A 16,046-nucleotide genomic window follows, 5' to 3' on the forward strand; every position below is an offset into this window, starting at 1 on the left:
TCATCTCTGGCCTGCATATGGATTGGATAGTGAGATGTGAATGTACCAAGGACTAAGTGGCTGCCTTACAGATTTCTTGGATTAGGGGGATGAGCCAGGAACACCACAGAAGAAGCCTGTGGAGTGGGCACATAACAGGGGTGATAGAATGTTGGCTAAATAATAAGTATGGAGACAGGAAGCAATCCAGGAGGAAATTCTCTGAGAGGTTGCTGGCAGACCTTTTATCCTGTACACTATCACTATGAACAGCTGCATAGATTTCTTAAAAGGCTTCATTTGTTTTAGATGCATGAGGTTTTGGGTAGAACACTGGCAATCATATGTCCTAGCCCAGGTGAAACTGAGAAATGATCTCGGGAAGGAAAGCTGGTGCTGCAGCAGCTGAACCTTATCCTTAAAGAAAATAGTACATGGAGGTTCAGAGGTTAGAGACTTAAGCTTGGAGACCTGCCTGGTAGTGTGAACTGGAGCTGCCTGGGCCAGGCGGGAGCAACCAGGATCACCCTTACTTTCTCCTGATCTATTCTGAGCAGGACTTCATGGAAATGGGGGAAAGGCACACAGCAGTTCCAAGGGATGAGGAAGGTATCTGTCAAGGAGCCTGGGCTGAGGTTATGGAATGAGAAAAGATCTGGGACTTCTTGTTCTGGTGGGTTGCAAAGAAGTCCGATTGGGGAAAGCCCCACATGCGGGACTAACTGGGCTGTATATGAACCGCATGACCAATCGTGTGTGTGACACATTTGACTGAGGCTGCCCATGAGCACATTCAGGGACTCAGGCAGGTATGAAGCCTCCAGGTAAATTTCATTTTGTATGCACAATTTTCAAAGCTCTAATGCTTCTTGACACGGGAGAGGAGCGAACACCAGCCTCCCTCTGTATGTAAAATAACGCTGTGGTGTTGTCCGTTTAGACAGAAATGCATTTGCCAGGTGTTCCCAAAACATTTGGCATGCAAGACAAACTGCCTGCAGCTTCTTGACATTGATATGGGCCTGGAGGTTGAGTGGCAACCAACGACCTTGTGTCCTGAGATTGCTCAAGTGGGCTCCGCAGCCTAGATATGAAGCATCTGTGACGAGCAACATCAATGGCTGGCAAGGGAAGGCTGGAAAGGAGTCCCCAGTCCAACCAGCACAGGAGGAAATCTAACACCAGGACTACGTCTACATGTGAAGCCTTCATCGAAGTAGCCTATAGGCTATTTTGATGAATAACGTCTACACGTCCTCCAGGGCTGGCAACATCGATGTTCAACATCGACGTTGCGCAGCACCACATCGAAATAGGCGCTGCGAGGGAACGTCTATACACCAAAGTAGCACACATCGAAATAAGGGTGCCAGGCACAGCTGCAGACAGGGTCACAGGGCGGACTCAACAGCAAGCCGCTCCCTAAAAGGGCCCCTCCCAGACACAGCTGCACTAAACAACACAAGATCCACAGAGCCGACAACTGGTTGCAGACCCTGTGCATGCAGCATGGATCCCCAGCTGCAGCAGCAGCAGCCAGAAGCCCTGGGCTAAGGGCTGCTGCACATGGTGACCATAGAGCCCCACAGGGGCTGGAGAGAGAGCGTCTCTCAACCCCTCAGCTGATGGCCGCCATGGCAGACCCCGCAATTTCGAAGTTGCGGGACGCGCAACGACTACAAGTTCCCTACTTCAATGTTGAACGTCGAAGTAGGGCGCTATTCCCATCCCCTCATGGGGTTAGCGGCTTCAATGTCTCGACACCTAATGTCGATGTTAACTTCAAAATAGCGCCCAACACGTGTAGCCGTGACGGGCGCTATTTCGCAGTTAGTGCCGCTACTTCGAAGTAGCGTGCGTGTGTAGACATGGCTCAGATAAGTCAAAATGACCACTCTGTCCAGGTGGTGATCTTTTTGTATACCTGTGCTAATCAAGTTTTCAGGGATCTCTTGTTGTGGAGTCGGGCAAACCACACCACCTAGGTGCAAGCCACCAAGTGGCACAAGAGCTGGATGCATGTTCTTGCTGTGGTGGTTGGGAAACTGAAGAGGCCAAGGATGAGAATTGGACATGTTGAGGAAACTTTTGCTGGGGAGAGATGCCCTGGCTGCATTTGACTCCAGATGGGCACCAACGAACTCTATTGATTGAAATGGGACCAGCGTGGATTTCTCTATGTTGAGGATCAGGCCTAATTGCTGAAAGGTCCGATGCACCAGAGACAAGTGCTGTTGCACCACAGACTTTGAGGGCCCCTTTAGGAGTCAATCACGAAAGTAAGAGTAGACCTAGACGCTGCTGTAGCGGAGAAAAGCAGCTATGACTGCCATGTATTTTGTGAACGCTCTGTGGGCTGTTGACAGGCCAAACAGGAGCACCGCAAACTGGTAGTGGCCCTTTCCCAGAGTGAAGCAGAGGAACCTTCTGTATTGCAGGATTATGGATATATAAACATACACATTCTTTAAATTGATGGTGATGTGCCAGTCACCCAGATCCAGAAAGGGAATGATGGTTTTTAGGGGGACCATGCGGAACTTTATTTTTTTGAGGTGCCTGGTAAATTTGCGCAGGTCCAAAATAGCCCCCCCAAAGCCCCTCTCCCCCACCTTGGATTTGGGAATAAGAAAATAGTGGGAGTGAAACCCCATACCCTGGAACTCTTGAGGGACCTTTTCTATCATTCCCAGACCAAGGAGCAAAAGCACTTCCTGCTGAAGGAACTGCTCGTGAGAGGGGTCTGTGAAGAGGGGTAGGAAGTGGGGTAGACAAGAACTGGAGGGCTCTACCATGTCTCAGACCGACTTGTCTGTGGTAAACTGGGACAAATGGTGTCCAAATTTGGGGACTGGATCTATGAGAGAGACTGGAGCTCTCTTCTCAAGTGCACTGTCTAAAGTTTTTCTTTGCGCTAGGTAACCAGTGCGAAGAGGAATGCCCCTGGTTGCTATTACAACTAGAGGCGCTTGGGGAACGCTTCTGATTTTGGTGATTGCGTCTATGAGAAATGTCCTGCCTCTGCGGGGGAAGATAATAGCACAGAGATGGAGGAAGTTTAAAATACTTCCTTTCGGTGACTGAGTGTAGAGTCCCAGGGACTTCAGCATGGTTCTGGTGTCCTTAAGGCTATAAAGCCTGAAGCAGTTTGCTTCACAGACAATTCCAACCCATCAAAGGACAGGTCCTGGATTGTCTGCTGGACTTCTGGGAGTAGGCCAAAGACTTGAAGACAGGCAGAACGATGCATCGTGATGTCCACTGTCATTGTTCACACCATTGAATCAGCTGTTTCTAATGCAGCCTGCAGTATGGCACAGGAGATCATTTTGCCCTCTTCTATACAGGCCCAAATTCAGTTTGGGAGACTGAGGGTAACAGCTCCTTAAATTTCCCCAAGGAGGCCCATGAGTTAAAATTATAGCAGCTGAGAAGTGCTCGCTGGTTGGCAATCGTCAACTGGAAACTGCCTGTGGAATAGACCTGCCTGCCCAGCAGGTCCAGTTTCTTGGCCTCCTCTGATTTCAGAGTAGGCCATTGCTGACCTTGTCTCTCCTTAGCATTGGCAGCATTCACCACCTAAGTGTCCATCCGTGGGTGGGTGAGCATGTATTCATATCCCCTTGAAGGGCCAAAATACTTCCTTTCCACCTCATTAGCAGTGGGAGAGATGGAGGCTGGAGTCTGCCACAAGGACTCGATGGTGGATGACACTGCTTTTATGAAGGGCAGTACACTGTAGAGGGGGCCTCCAAGGTCAGGATGTCCATCATGGGATCAACCTCCACCACTTCTTCTACCTGCAAGGCTAGGCTGGTAGTCATTCTCTGAGGAGTTCCTGATGACCTCTATTATCTATAAGGGGCAGTGAGATCAAGGGAGCCCACAGACACCTCATCCAGGGACAAGGATGAAGGAGCTGCTATGCCCAGTCCATCCATGCTAATCAGACATACTACTTCCACTGGTGTGCCAATCCCAGAACTTCAGAGCTACATGCTGTGCCTGGGCAGGACCAAGCTCTGGCACCAGGATGTGCAGGGCCAGCATCTGGTAATTCTGCTGAAGCAAGGCCCCAGAGCCCAGTTGGGAGTGAGAGAAATACAAGCAAGCTGTGTATTTTCCCCTTGCTCCCTGTTAGTTATGAGACTGGAAAGAAGAGCTCACAGCATCCTACCTGGCTGCAGGGTTCACCCCGCCCTACCAAAATGATGCCCTTGCTGGGGACAGCATTCCACAGGATATGCGTGACGCTAACATTGTAACGTTGTATAAGAACAAAGGAGACAGAAGCGACTGCAACAACTACCGTGGAATCTCCCTCCTAAGCGTCACTGGTAAACTGTTCGCTCGCGTCATCCTTGGCAGACTCCAGAAGATTGCTGAGAGGGTGTACCCCGAATCGCAGTGCGGATTCCGCGCAGAGAGGTCTACCGTTGACATGGTCTTCTCTCTAACGCAGCTGCAGGAGAAGTGCAGGGAGCAGAGGAAGCCACTCTACATAGCCTCCATCGACTTGACCAAGGCTTTTGACTTGGTCAGCAGGGATGGTCTGTTCAAGCTGCTCCACAAGATAGGCTGTCCTCCACGGTTACTCAAGATGATCCAGTCGTTCCACGAAGACATGAGAGGAACCATCCAATATGACGGCGCATTATCGGATGCTTTCAGAATCAGGAGCGGCGTCAAACAAGGATGCGTGCTTGCTCCGACATTGTTTGGGATCTTCTTCGCACTCCTCCTGAAGCATGCCTTTGGATCTTCAACAGAAGGCATCTTGCTGCACACAAGATCTGATGGGAAACTGTTTAACCTTGCAAGGCTGAAAGCTAAGACTAAGGTGAGAGAAGTCCTCATCAGAGACATGCTGTTCGCAGACGATGCTGCTGTAGTGTCTCACACAGAAGACCAGCTTCAAAAACTGCTGGATCAGTTCTCCAAAGCGTGCAAGGACTTTGGGCTTACCATCAGCCTAAAGAAGACGAATGTACTCGGTCAGGATGTTGCTGAATCCCCATCAATCAGCATTGACAACTATACGTTAGAGGTCGTCCACGAGTTCGTTTACCTCGGGTCCACCATCACTGACACCCTGTCGTTGGACACTGAGCTAAATAGGAGGATTGGAAAAGTGGCCACAACTCTGTCCAGACTCAGCAAGAGAGTGTGGAATAACAACAAGCTGTACACTCACACCAAAATGCAAGTCTACAGAGCCTGCATCCTCAGCACCCTCCTTTATGGCAGCGAGACTTGGACCCTGTATGCCCGCCAGGAAAAGAGGCTGAATGTCTTCCACTTACGCTGCCTCAGGCGCATCCTTGGAATATCATGGAAGGACAGAGTTACCAACACAGCCGTCCTCGAGCAAGCTGGAATCCCAACCATGCACACCCTCCTCAGGCAGCGTTGGCTCCGCTGGCTTGGCCACGTCCACAGGATGAACGATGGAAGGATTCCAAAAGACATCCTGTATGGTGAGCTAGCCTCTGGCAAAAGACCCCCCAGACGCCCCCAGTTGCGTTACAAAGATGTCTGCAAGAGAGACCTCAGAGAGGTAGACATCGAGCTGGACAACTGGGAAGAACTAGCAGACGACCGCAGAAGATGGAGGCAGGGGTTACACAAGGGCCTTCAGAAGGGCGAGTTAAAGATCAGACAGCTAGCAGAGGAGAAGCAAGCGCACAGAAAGCACAATAAGGACTTGCCAGACACCCACTACATCTGCAAGAGATGCAGCAAGGACTGTCACTCTCGTGTGGGTCTTTATAGTCACAGTAGACGCTGTAAATGAAGTCTTCAATTGAAACTTTTAAGGGCGCGATCCATAGTCTATGCAGACTGAAGGATGCCTACAGCTGGGGACAGCAGGTGGTGGGTAGTGCACATTGTGGGACCTAGGGCTGGTGCAGCTTGCTGTGAGTTAACAGCTGGTTCATCTCCTGGGCAAGAGAAAACCAGGTGAAAAACCTAGGGTGCTGCAGCACCCTTATTCCCTGCACCTATGCCCAGGCCAGAAATGGTATTAAAGTGCAGATCTCATGAGTTCCTATGCAGCATCCTCTCCAGTGTACCCTTCTCCATATATTCATGAAGCAGCCAATTTATTACTTCTTTGCCCCTTCCCATATCACATGAACATATATGATTAGTTCACAGTTTTCAGTTTTTTGATTTGTTGATCATGTTTGATTGTCTTGTACCTCTGACGCCAGGTGAGCCAGGTAGTCCCTGATCTCCTGGAGGACCAGGAGCTGCACTTCCAGGAGATCTTCCCACAGTTCCTGCAGGCCCAGCAGCTCCTCTTCTACCTGAGGGAGCAGATCTTATGCTAAAGGTTTTCAGTTTTCAATATATTATTCTTTGGATTACAAAAACTGAATATTAATATAAGTGAGTTGAGGTGCAAAACTCAATGTAGAACATAGAGTTAACCACATAGTTGAGTGTCGGATTTGCCTGCAAGAGGCATTTGGCACAGAAAATATAATACCTTTTAATTCCTTTCCACAGTATCCACTGGAGCTAATGGGGTTCCATAAAGCAACATTCCTGGATATCACTGATTCTACAAGTCTCATGCAACTCTTGGTTTCAGTGATACAGCAGAATGATGCATTCAGGAATATCTGTAGCAAGTCAGGAAATGCTAGCATACTTCTTGGATGAGAAATATAATTGCTTAAAGAAGGGAACCCAGATATACGTGCTGCTGTATGAGCCAGCTTAACAAAGTGGCAGGGAGATCAGTTTCCATTTCAGCTCTGCAGTTCAATATTGAGGAGAAAATGTTTCTTACCTGGGTGTCCTGGCAAGCCCGTGTCTCCAGGAGACCCTGGAAGAGAAACTCCTGGCTGTCCAGGTTCACCTCTGTCTCCCTTTGGTGCAGGTGCTCCTGTGTATCCTGGAAGTCCTATTTCACTTCGACCTCCATATGCAAACAATTACAGCACATGAAGTGAATGCAAACACAGATTTACAGAATAGAAATTCCATCTGAAGATGATGTTTCTTTTGAGGATAGTCTATCTCTAGCTTTCTGGTTCTTACTGTAAGTTGGGAGGAGTTTTGCTGAAGCTGGCTCTCATTTATCCTTTCAAAGGTATTAAGCTCCTAGATTCCAGACTCTTCTTTAGAGCTTTTTTTAATTTGCATATTCTTGTCTTTAATATAAAATTCTTTTTGCTTCAAATTTCTTAATTTTCATTTTATATCTTAGTCTCATGAGCTCTTAGACTGGTGCTTTGAACGGATTTTAATAATAGTTAGTAGGGTGTTTTGAAAGCTTCGAATAGATTATCATGGCCAAGATTTTCTCCCATGAGTCTCCTTTTAATTTATTTATTATTGTTTATCTTATACATAAAGAAGTTTGAGACTTGGCTCCACTCTGAATCATCTGCGCTGAACATTTTCATTATAAAATTATTCTCAAAGGATTCCAGAGAGATTATTAGATTGATGGAGGATTTCAAGTCTTTCCTCAAAAATGAATGCTGGTGTGTCTCTCTAAACCTTTAAATATTGTCACTGTTTTAAAGTACTGTATGATCTTAATGACAGGGTAAATATAAAAATATGGAACATTTCAACAATGAAACATTTAAAAAGTCTGTACATTTTGATTTTCTTTACCTGGAGATCCTGTTAAACCCTTTTGACCTTGCAGTCCATTCAAACCATCTAATCCAGGCAACCCTGATAAACCTGCAGCAAAGGTAATTTCCATTCATATTATTAGCAACCAGAAAATTGACCTTTAATCTTTAGTGTAGCTTTACAGTGAAAAGTACCTAAAAATGGCATTTCTTTACGCATTGCATCTGGTCTGTATGCACTGATAGTCATCATCTCCCAACTTGGAAAAATATGACACGTTACAGCTTTTTATTCCTGTTAACCCTGAAGAACCATCACAACTAAAACAGAATTAGTTGTACATTTAATTATACTTTTGCACAATTATTTTCTGTTGACCTTTGGATCAGACTTATGGAAGGCCAATAATTAATTTCTGAGTGAGACTTCCAAAGTGTTGTGGGAGTTATCAAGGGAAAACATCTTGCCTATGAATTACCACAAAAAGATTTGACAATCTTTGCAAGATTTGTTAAACAAGAAGTATTATTTTAGATGTATTAAAAATTGTAACAGCTGGTTAGTTTAGGGGGATTTACAGAGATTTACACAGATGATACTATACTGTAAATTTTGGGGTAAAAGCAATAGATGTCTATGAAAAACAGGAAGTAAATAAGTGAGAAGGAAAATGTAGGCCCCTCTACTATGTTGTATGCTAATTTTAGAATCAGAATGGAAAAAAGAGTCTGACTGTATTATATACAGACTGAATCAAAGTTCAGCAATTACTATCTGACAGCTGATTAATGGCATTACACTTCTAGCTAGTGGGCAAGAATCTAAAATCAGTTGTCACAAACTGGTAGCCTCCATGGCTGTGTCTATGCTAGAAGCATCTGTCGACAGGGAAATCGCTGTAACAGAATCTCTGTCGACAGATTGCGTGTGTGCACGCACACCCCTTTCTCTGTCGACAGAGAACTGCCAGACTGCACTGCCTTCTAGGGCCAGCAGGTGGAATGGCAGCTCTGCAAAGAGGGCTCCCTGGCAAGTGGAAGACCTCTGTCGACAGAAGTGTCTACATGGCACTTGTGTCAACAGTACTCTCTCCAGAGATTGTTATGCCTCAAATTTTTGAGGGATAATACTGTCGAGGCAAATGCAGAGTTTTGCCGGGACTCTGTTGACGGAATGCTTTAAGTGAGTAGACGCTCCCTGAGTTATGTCCACAGAAGGCCCCTTCTGTTGACAAAACTCTCTAGTGTAGACCCAGCCAATGATAGACTCAGTTTAGAGGCCAAAGACTGAGCAAGCATGGAAACAAAACTTCTCTCCTGTACTGAGAGGTGGTGCTTCTGAACATGCCAAAAGTAAATTGGCATGGAGAAGCTTGTGCTGCCACTGTTTATGTGCTGAACCTAGTGTGGTGATAAATAGTCTCCATATCTTTTACTCAGGCCTCTTTGAGGAACAGTAAGTGGAATTCACATTAAAATGTGTTAACTGTCCTATCTGTCATGCACTTGAAAGTGCCTCTTAAATAATTTTACACCAAGATATCTACAATTACACATTAAAAATATGTTAACCAATATTAAGGTTGCTTAAAATTTGAGTGCTTGACTTTAACAACTGTAGTAATGTTCTTTTAACATACTTTGTGTGTGTTTGGGTTTGTTTTAGGATGGTTGATTAACTGCACTTAATGCACACAATTAATTTAAAAAATCACTTTTAAAAATTGTGATTAATGGCAGTTTTAATTGCACTGCTCAACAATAGACCACCAACGGAAATTTTTTAAATATGTATGGATGTTCTTCTACTTTTCGATTACAACACAAGATATAAAAGTGTACACTGCTCACTTCATATTATTTTTATTACAGACATCTGAACTGTAAAACTGATATATAGTGTTTTTTCAATTTACCTCATACCAGGACTCTAATGTAATCTCTTTATTATGCAAGTGCAACTTACAAATTTAGATTGTTACAGGACTACAGTCAAAAACAAAACAGTAAAACTTTAGAGCTTAAAACTTCACTCAGTCCTGTTTCCTATTCAGTCAATTGCTAAGAAAAACAAGTTTGTTTACATTGGCAGGAGAAAATGCTGCCCATTTCTTATTTACAATATCACCTGAAAATGAGAATAGGTGTTCCCATGGCACTTGTATAGCAGGCATTGCAAAATATTTACGTGCCAGACATGATAAATATTCAGATGCCCTATGTGCCTCAACGCATTCCAGAGGACATGCTCCATCTATAATGTTCTTTCTGCCCTTAACTCACTTCTCTTGAATAACTTTTCACAACATTCATGTATCCAATCCTGTTTACTGTCAATTCCTCCCTTAGCTTCAGTGGTAGAGTTCAGTGCAATGGATCTAAGCTTTCCATCTTGTTGACAGAGCCATGCTGGTAACAATATGAACCTTAATGAGTGGCTTGATCCCTACTGAGCTTCCACTTTTTTTTTTCCCTCAGCTGTGCATACTTTAACCTCTTGTGTTTCTTTTGTAGGGCCTAAAATAAATTCTGTATAATGAATGAGTGAAGTAGGTGGATAAAACTAATAAAATGCCTGCTCCTAAAGAACAATAAGTTCTCACTATCAGGTGTGTAATACCTTTTAAAATGGACAGTAATTTGAAAATCCCTTTCATTGCACCATGGCTTCCAGAGCAGTAGCAAAAAGGTATACTGTGCAACACGGTAAGACAGGGTTACCCAGTGCAGTAACTGAGGGTCCTCAAGATGGTTGTACCCAGGGGTGCTCCACCTAGCTATTACGGTACCAATGCACCCCAGTCAGAGATGTACAGTAGAAGTTACTGTTAGCCACCAGGGGAGACTTTTCACCAGCGGCAGCAGCAGCAGCAAGCCTTTAGCTGCTGGGGAGAGACTTCCCCATGGCAGCAGCAAAGCCCCCAGTATCTTAATCGCCGGGGGAGACTTCCCCATGGTGGCAGCAAAGCCCAGAATATCTTTCCTGCCCTTAAAGCCCTAAACGCGCGACTGGCAGCATGGTCAGCACCAAATGGCAGGCACATCATTTTATTGGGTTGGGTTGGGGACTACCGTGTGATGTGGCTGAGCACAGGAACGACCCAGAATGTGTGGTGCCTGTGGGGAAGGTAAAGGGTTTCGCAGACAACTGTATGCCAGCACAACCCCCCAGCACAGCCTTGTTGACATGTGGTATGGTGGGTCAGGGGCTGGTGCCAGGCAGCACAGAAAAAAAACAGCAAATGTACAGACAGAGCCACAAACTCCCTGCAGGGGCTATTTGAATGGATAGATGCATGCACACTACTAATAAAACAGAAAAAAAGCCATTTCTCAGGTTGTTATACTAACATGAGCCCACAGCTGAAGGCTCGCTGCTCCTGCTCGGAAATTCACATTCTTCCTGTTACTGGAGAGCAGCGGCAAGAGCAGAGCACTGAGGGGGGCATTCTGGGTTACATATGGGACACCTCTGAAGGCTAATAAATTCGCTTTTAAGATGAGCTGCTTCCACGCTTGCCTTTAATCAAACTTCTGAATTGGAGCTTGACACGTTACCTGTCAGGTAACTGCAATTTTGTAATCTCAAGGTTACTGCACCCAAAATCGAGCTAATGGTCTTTACAGTGAAGACAGTCACGTGGTAAAATTGAGCTCTCTCTCCCTCTCTCTATCTATCCCATAACCCCTTTTGAGAGTCGTTGGGGCACCACAGATGACTTCCTGATCAACTCACTCCACCTCATCCTCTCCTGTGCAGCTCTCTGTGGCTACGTCTACACGTGCACCCAACTTCGAAATAGCTTATTTCGATGTTGCGACATCGAAATAGACTATTTCGATGAATAACGTCTACACGTCCTCCAGGGCTGGCAACGTCGATGTTCAACTTCGACGTTGCTCAGCCCAACATCGAAATAGGCACAGCGAGGGAACGTCTACACGGCAAAGTAGCACACATCGAAATAAGGGAGCCAGGCACAGCTGCAGACAGGGTCACGGGGCGGACTCAACAGCAAGCCGCTCCCTTAAAGGGCCCCTCCCAGACACACTTTCATTAAACAGTGCAAGATACACAGAGCCAACAACTAGTTGCAGACCCTGTATATGCAGCACGGACCCCCAGCTGCAGCAGCAGCAGCCAGAAGCCCTGGGCTAAGGGCTGCTGCCCACGGTGACCACAGAGCCCCGCAAGGGCTGGAGAGAGAGTATCTCTCAACCCCCCAGCTGATGGCCGCCATGGAGGACCCCGCTATTTCGATGTTGCGGGACGCGGATCGTCTACACGTCCCTACTTCGATGTTGAACGTCGAAGTAGGGCGCTATTCCCATCCCCTCATGGGGTTAGCGACTTCGACGTCTCGCCGCCCAACGTCGATTTCAACTTTGAAATAGCGCCCAACACGTGTAGACGTGACGGGCGCTATTTCGAAGTTACTGCCGCTACTTCGAAGTAGCGTGCACGTGTAGACGCAGCCTGTGACTCGCTCATATTCAGGTTTGTCCACTCTTTGATGTTATCTTCCCATCTCTTCTTTCGGCTGCCTTTCCTGCTACTACCAGGTACTATGCCTTGCAAGATGGTCTTTGAAAGGCCTGATGATCTGATGACGTGGCCGTACCGTCTGAGCTTGCGCTTCTGCACCACAGTGAGCAGGTCGTCATGTGGGCCTATGACATGCCTGATCCTATGTCGTATTTCTTCATTCATGACATGCTCAATATAAGAGATGCCCAAAAGCCTCCTATAGCATCTCATCTCCATGCTTTGGATCTTTTTCTGCAATTCTGCTGTAAGGGTGCACGTTTCGCAAGCATACAAGAACACTGAGATGACCAGTGAGCGCATCAATCTTACTTTCGATCTCAGACTGATGTTCTTGTCCCTCCAGATGGGTCTAAGTTTTGTAAGCACTGCTGTTGTTTGCGCTATTCTGGAGAGGACTTCTGGTCTGGACCCCTCATCTGACACGATTGCACCTAAGTATTTGAAGCTGGACACACATTGAAGAGCTTGTCCATTCACCATTATATCCCTACTAATGCCATTGGTGTTATTGGTCATCAGTTTTGTCTTTTCTGCATTTATCTCCATTCCATAGGCTTTCGAGGTGGTATCCAGCCGTTCTACCAAGCTGGCAAGTTCCTCTTCCCCTCCAGCTAATCCGTCTATATCGTCAGCGAAGCGAAGGTTGGTGATTATTCTGCCCCCTATGCTGACAGTTCCTTCATAGTCTTCCAAGGCATCAATCATGATGCGCTCCAGAAGGATGTTGAAAAGTGTGGGGGAGAGCAGAGAACCCTGACAGATGCCCACTGTCATTCTGAACCAGCTTCCAATGGTACCGTTGTGGACAACTGCACCGGTGGCATTGTCATACAGGTGTTCAACAACACAGACAAGGTTGGGGCTGATGTTGTACTTTCTCATGGTGGCCCATAATGCTGCCTGCCAAACTCTGTCAAAGGCCTTTTTGAAGTCCACAAAAACATGGTACAGGTGCTGTTGGTGCTGCAGATATTTCTCACAGAGAATTCTCAGGTTGAATATTTGTTCGGTGGTACTCTGCCCTGCCCTAAAGCCGGCTTGTTCCTCAGCAATAATCATCTCAGCTTGGGGCTTCAACCTGTTCAATATTACTTTCAATAACACTTTACTTGGGTGGCTAATGAGGCTTATTGTACGATAGTTTCGGCACTGTTGGAGGTTGCCCTTTTTGGGAAGTGTGATCACTAGCGACTGGGTCCATGACGTAGGCCATTTTCCCGTCTGGCAGATCTTATTGCATATGTTGGTAAGGGCAGTGATCACGGCTTCTCCCCCTGCTTGTATCAATTCTGCTGGGATATTGTCCACTCCAGCTGACTTTCCTTTCTTCAATGATCACACTGCTGCCTCTACTTTTTCCTGAAGGATTGGGAGACTGTCTTCTTCGGTAGCATATGGACATTTCAGTATTTCTGGGTCTCCATCATCCTTATCATTGTACAGCTCAGAACAGTATTCTGTCCACCTGCGAAAGATCTCTTTCTCTTCAGTGAGGCAGTTCCCTGCCTTGTTCTGGACTATGGAAACTCTAGGTTGTCTAATGTTTGTCAGCTCTTTTACTGTCTGGTATGCCTTCTTGCTGTTATTTTTGTTAAGGCTGTCTTCTATTTCCTTGCACTGATCTTCTACCCAATTCTGTTTTGCCACCTTCATGCCTTTCCTGATGGTCTTGTTGATTTCTCTGTATTTCTCAGTCCCACCAGCTTCACCTTTCTTCTTTCTCAGTTCTCGCCATTTGTCACAGAGGTCAAGCAGATCAGCAGTAACCCAAGGTTTCTTCTTTGGGCGGTGTTTGCCAAGAATCTCAGTAGCTGTTTCTATGACTGCTGTATTAAAGATGTAGGCCATTATGTCCTCATCTGCTTCTTCAGCACCAAGGATGAGCAGTGGTGCGAGTCTCCCTCCTATTTTTACTTGGAAGACTTCTGCCACCTCAGGATCTTTGAGCTTTTCAAGGTCAAACTTAATTCTTGTGTGCCTTGATTTTAAGATCTTCAGCAAGCATAGGCGGAATGACATCATCACTAGATCATGATCACTTCCAACATCTGCTCCCGGAAAACCGCGTCTTTGCAATGTTAACGCTTGTTCGGAAGCGCTTCTTGACTAAGATGTAATCAATCTGACTGTGATGGTCTCCACTGGGGCTGTGCCAAGTCCATTGTCTGGATGCTTTGTGAGGGCCAAATGTATTAGCCAGCATGAAGTCGTTATATCTGGCAAACTCCAGAAGTCTAAGGCCTCTGTTGTTGGTTTCAGTGTTACAGTATGGCCCACACGTTCCTTTCCAGTTACTATATGCATCCGCTCCAACTTTTGCATTCCAGTCTCCTTGTACAATAAGTATGTCCTTTTTTGGTGTTTGCTCCAGGACATCCTGTAGCTGATCGTAAAACTCTTCTACTTCACTATCATCATAATTGGATGTTGGGGCATCAGCCTGAATGATGGTGAGGTTGAAAGGGGATACTTTCAGACGGATGGTGATGAATCTGTTGGAGACTGGTCGGCATCCAATGACAGTATTCACAATGTCGCTGTGTGTTAGAAAGCCAACACCGTGCTCATGTTTATCCTCTTTCCACTGAAGTACAACTTATGACCCCCTTCGACTGATTGTTCACCAGAGCCTTTCCAACGCAGTTCACAGATACCCAAGATGTTCCAGCGGTATGTTTCTATTTCATGGGTCAGTCCTCTCAACTTCTCTGCTGCTCTCAATGTACGTACATTCCAAGTACCGATAACAATGTTGTCTCTCCCACAGATCCTGCTTGACTGGTCACCAGTAACATACTTTTCACCTCCGTCCTGGTGTGCAACGGTGGGCACAGTCATTGTTAACCTGGGCTGCGACCGATCCGGTATGAGTTGAGTAGTGGTAGATGTCATCTTGTGGTGTGTCATGGGCAAGATAGCCTGACGGAGCCCATCCCTCTTCAGGCTGTTGACCACAGCCGAAATTCCACAATAACTTTGTGGCTTGCCTTGGTCCTGAACACGTGGCCATTGAGCTTATCTTGAAGCCCCTCTGCCCTGGCCGGTGACTTCTACATGGAAGACATTCGCCCAGTGATGCCATGTTAACACCACCCCCACATGTCGTTTAGCCGGCCAGCTGAGACCGTTGCCCGGGGTGTGGCACTTGAAGCCAGACGTGAGAGATAGGAGATGGATGAGGACCAGTGTTTCCGTCCATCCTACGAATAGGAATGCAGCTGCCAGAGAACAAGGGTACTACCTCTATCCAGAGCTCCCTACACCCCTATCGAGCTAACTGTTTTAAATTCGGTTTTATCTCCTAATGTAAACGTAGCCTCTGTTTGGAGATCGGTGATCCTCTGGAACATTCAGTAGATGACATGAAGAGTGCATTTGTCTACCTCAAGGACTGCATTCTTTGTAAGTAAAAGGTGAGGGCCGTGCAGATGTCCAGGGAGTGCATGAGTCTATCAGTGTCAGCTGCATGAGATTTCAGGATGGAGACAGGTAAGTACAACAGCTCATTGCAGCCACACTGTGAAGACACCTTTGGTAAAAACTTATGGTGTGGTGAAAGAATCACCTTGTGTAGGGAGGGTCTGGCAACAGGGCTCCTAATTCTCCAACTCTACGTTTGCAACTAAGTCTTCAAAGAGTGACGTAATGGACAGCAGGATGACATTGGTTCAAATGACTTTCTTCTGAGGGCTGTTAAGACCAAGTTTAGGTCGCAGGCAGGGGATAGGGTCTTTGATGGATGGGTACATAGTCTGTAAACCCTTAACAAATTTTTTAATGACAGTGTGAGTAAATATTGAGGAGCCCTCCATGGGTGGAGGTAGAGCCGAGAAAACTGGCACATGTCCTCTTAAGAAGATGAGTGAAAGGCCCAATTTCTTTAGGTGAATAAGGTACTGGAGGGTATGATGGATGGAGAA

At 46.2% G+C, this 16,046-nt stretch overlaps 1 protein-coding gene across 1 annotated transcript in view; it reads right to left on the reverse strand.

The window, feature by feature from the left end:
* The window catches only part of COL4A4 (collagen type IV alpha 4 chain), a 140,004-nt gene that overhangs the window by 22,178 nt on the left and 101,780 nt on the right, over positions 1-16,046 (reverse strand). The window contains exons 34-37 of the mRNA XM_075004606.1: positions 14,173-14,628; positions 7,615-7,686; positions 6,779-6,907; positions 6,183-6,290 (exon numbers count right to left, since the gene is read on the reverse strand). Of these exons, the coding sequence (XP_074860707.1) occupies positions 6,183-6,290; positions 6,779-6,907; positions 7,615-7,686; positions 14,173-14,628 (765 nt within the window). The remainder of the gene's footprint in view (positions 1-6,182; positions 6,291-6,778; positions 6,908-7,614; positions 7,687-14,172; positions 14,629-16,046) is intronic.

The sequence above is a fragment of the Carettochelys insculpta genome, chromosome 10, assembly GCF_033958435.1.
Source record: "Carettochelys insculpta isolate YL-2023 chromosome 10, ASM3395843v1, whole genome shotgun sequence".
Lineage (NCBI taxonomy): Eukaryota > Metazoa > Chordata > Testudines > Carettochelyidae > Carettochelys > Carettochelys insculpta.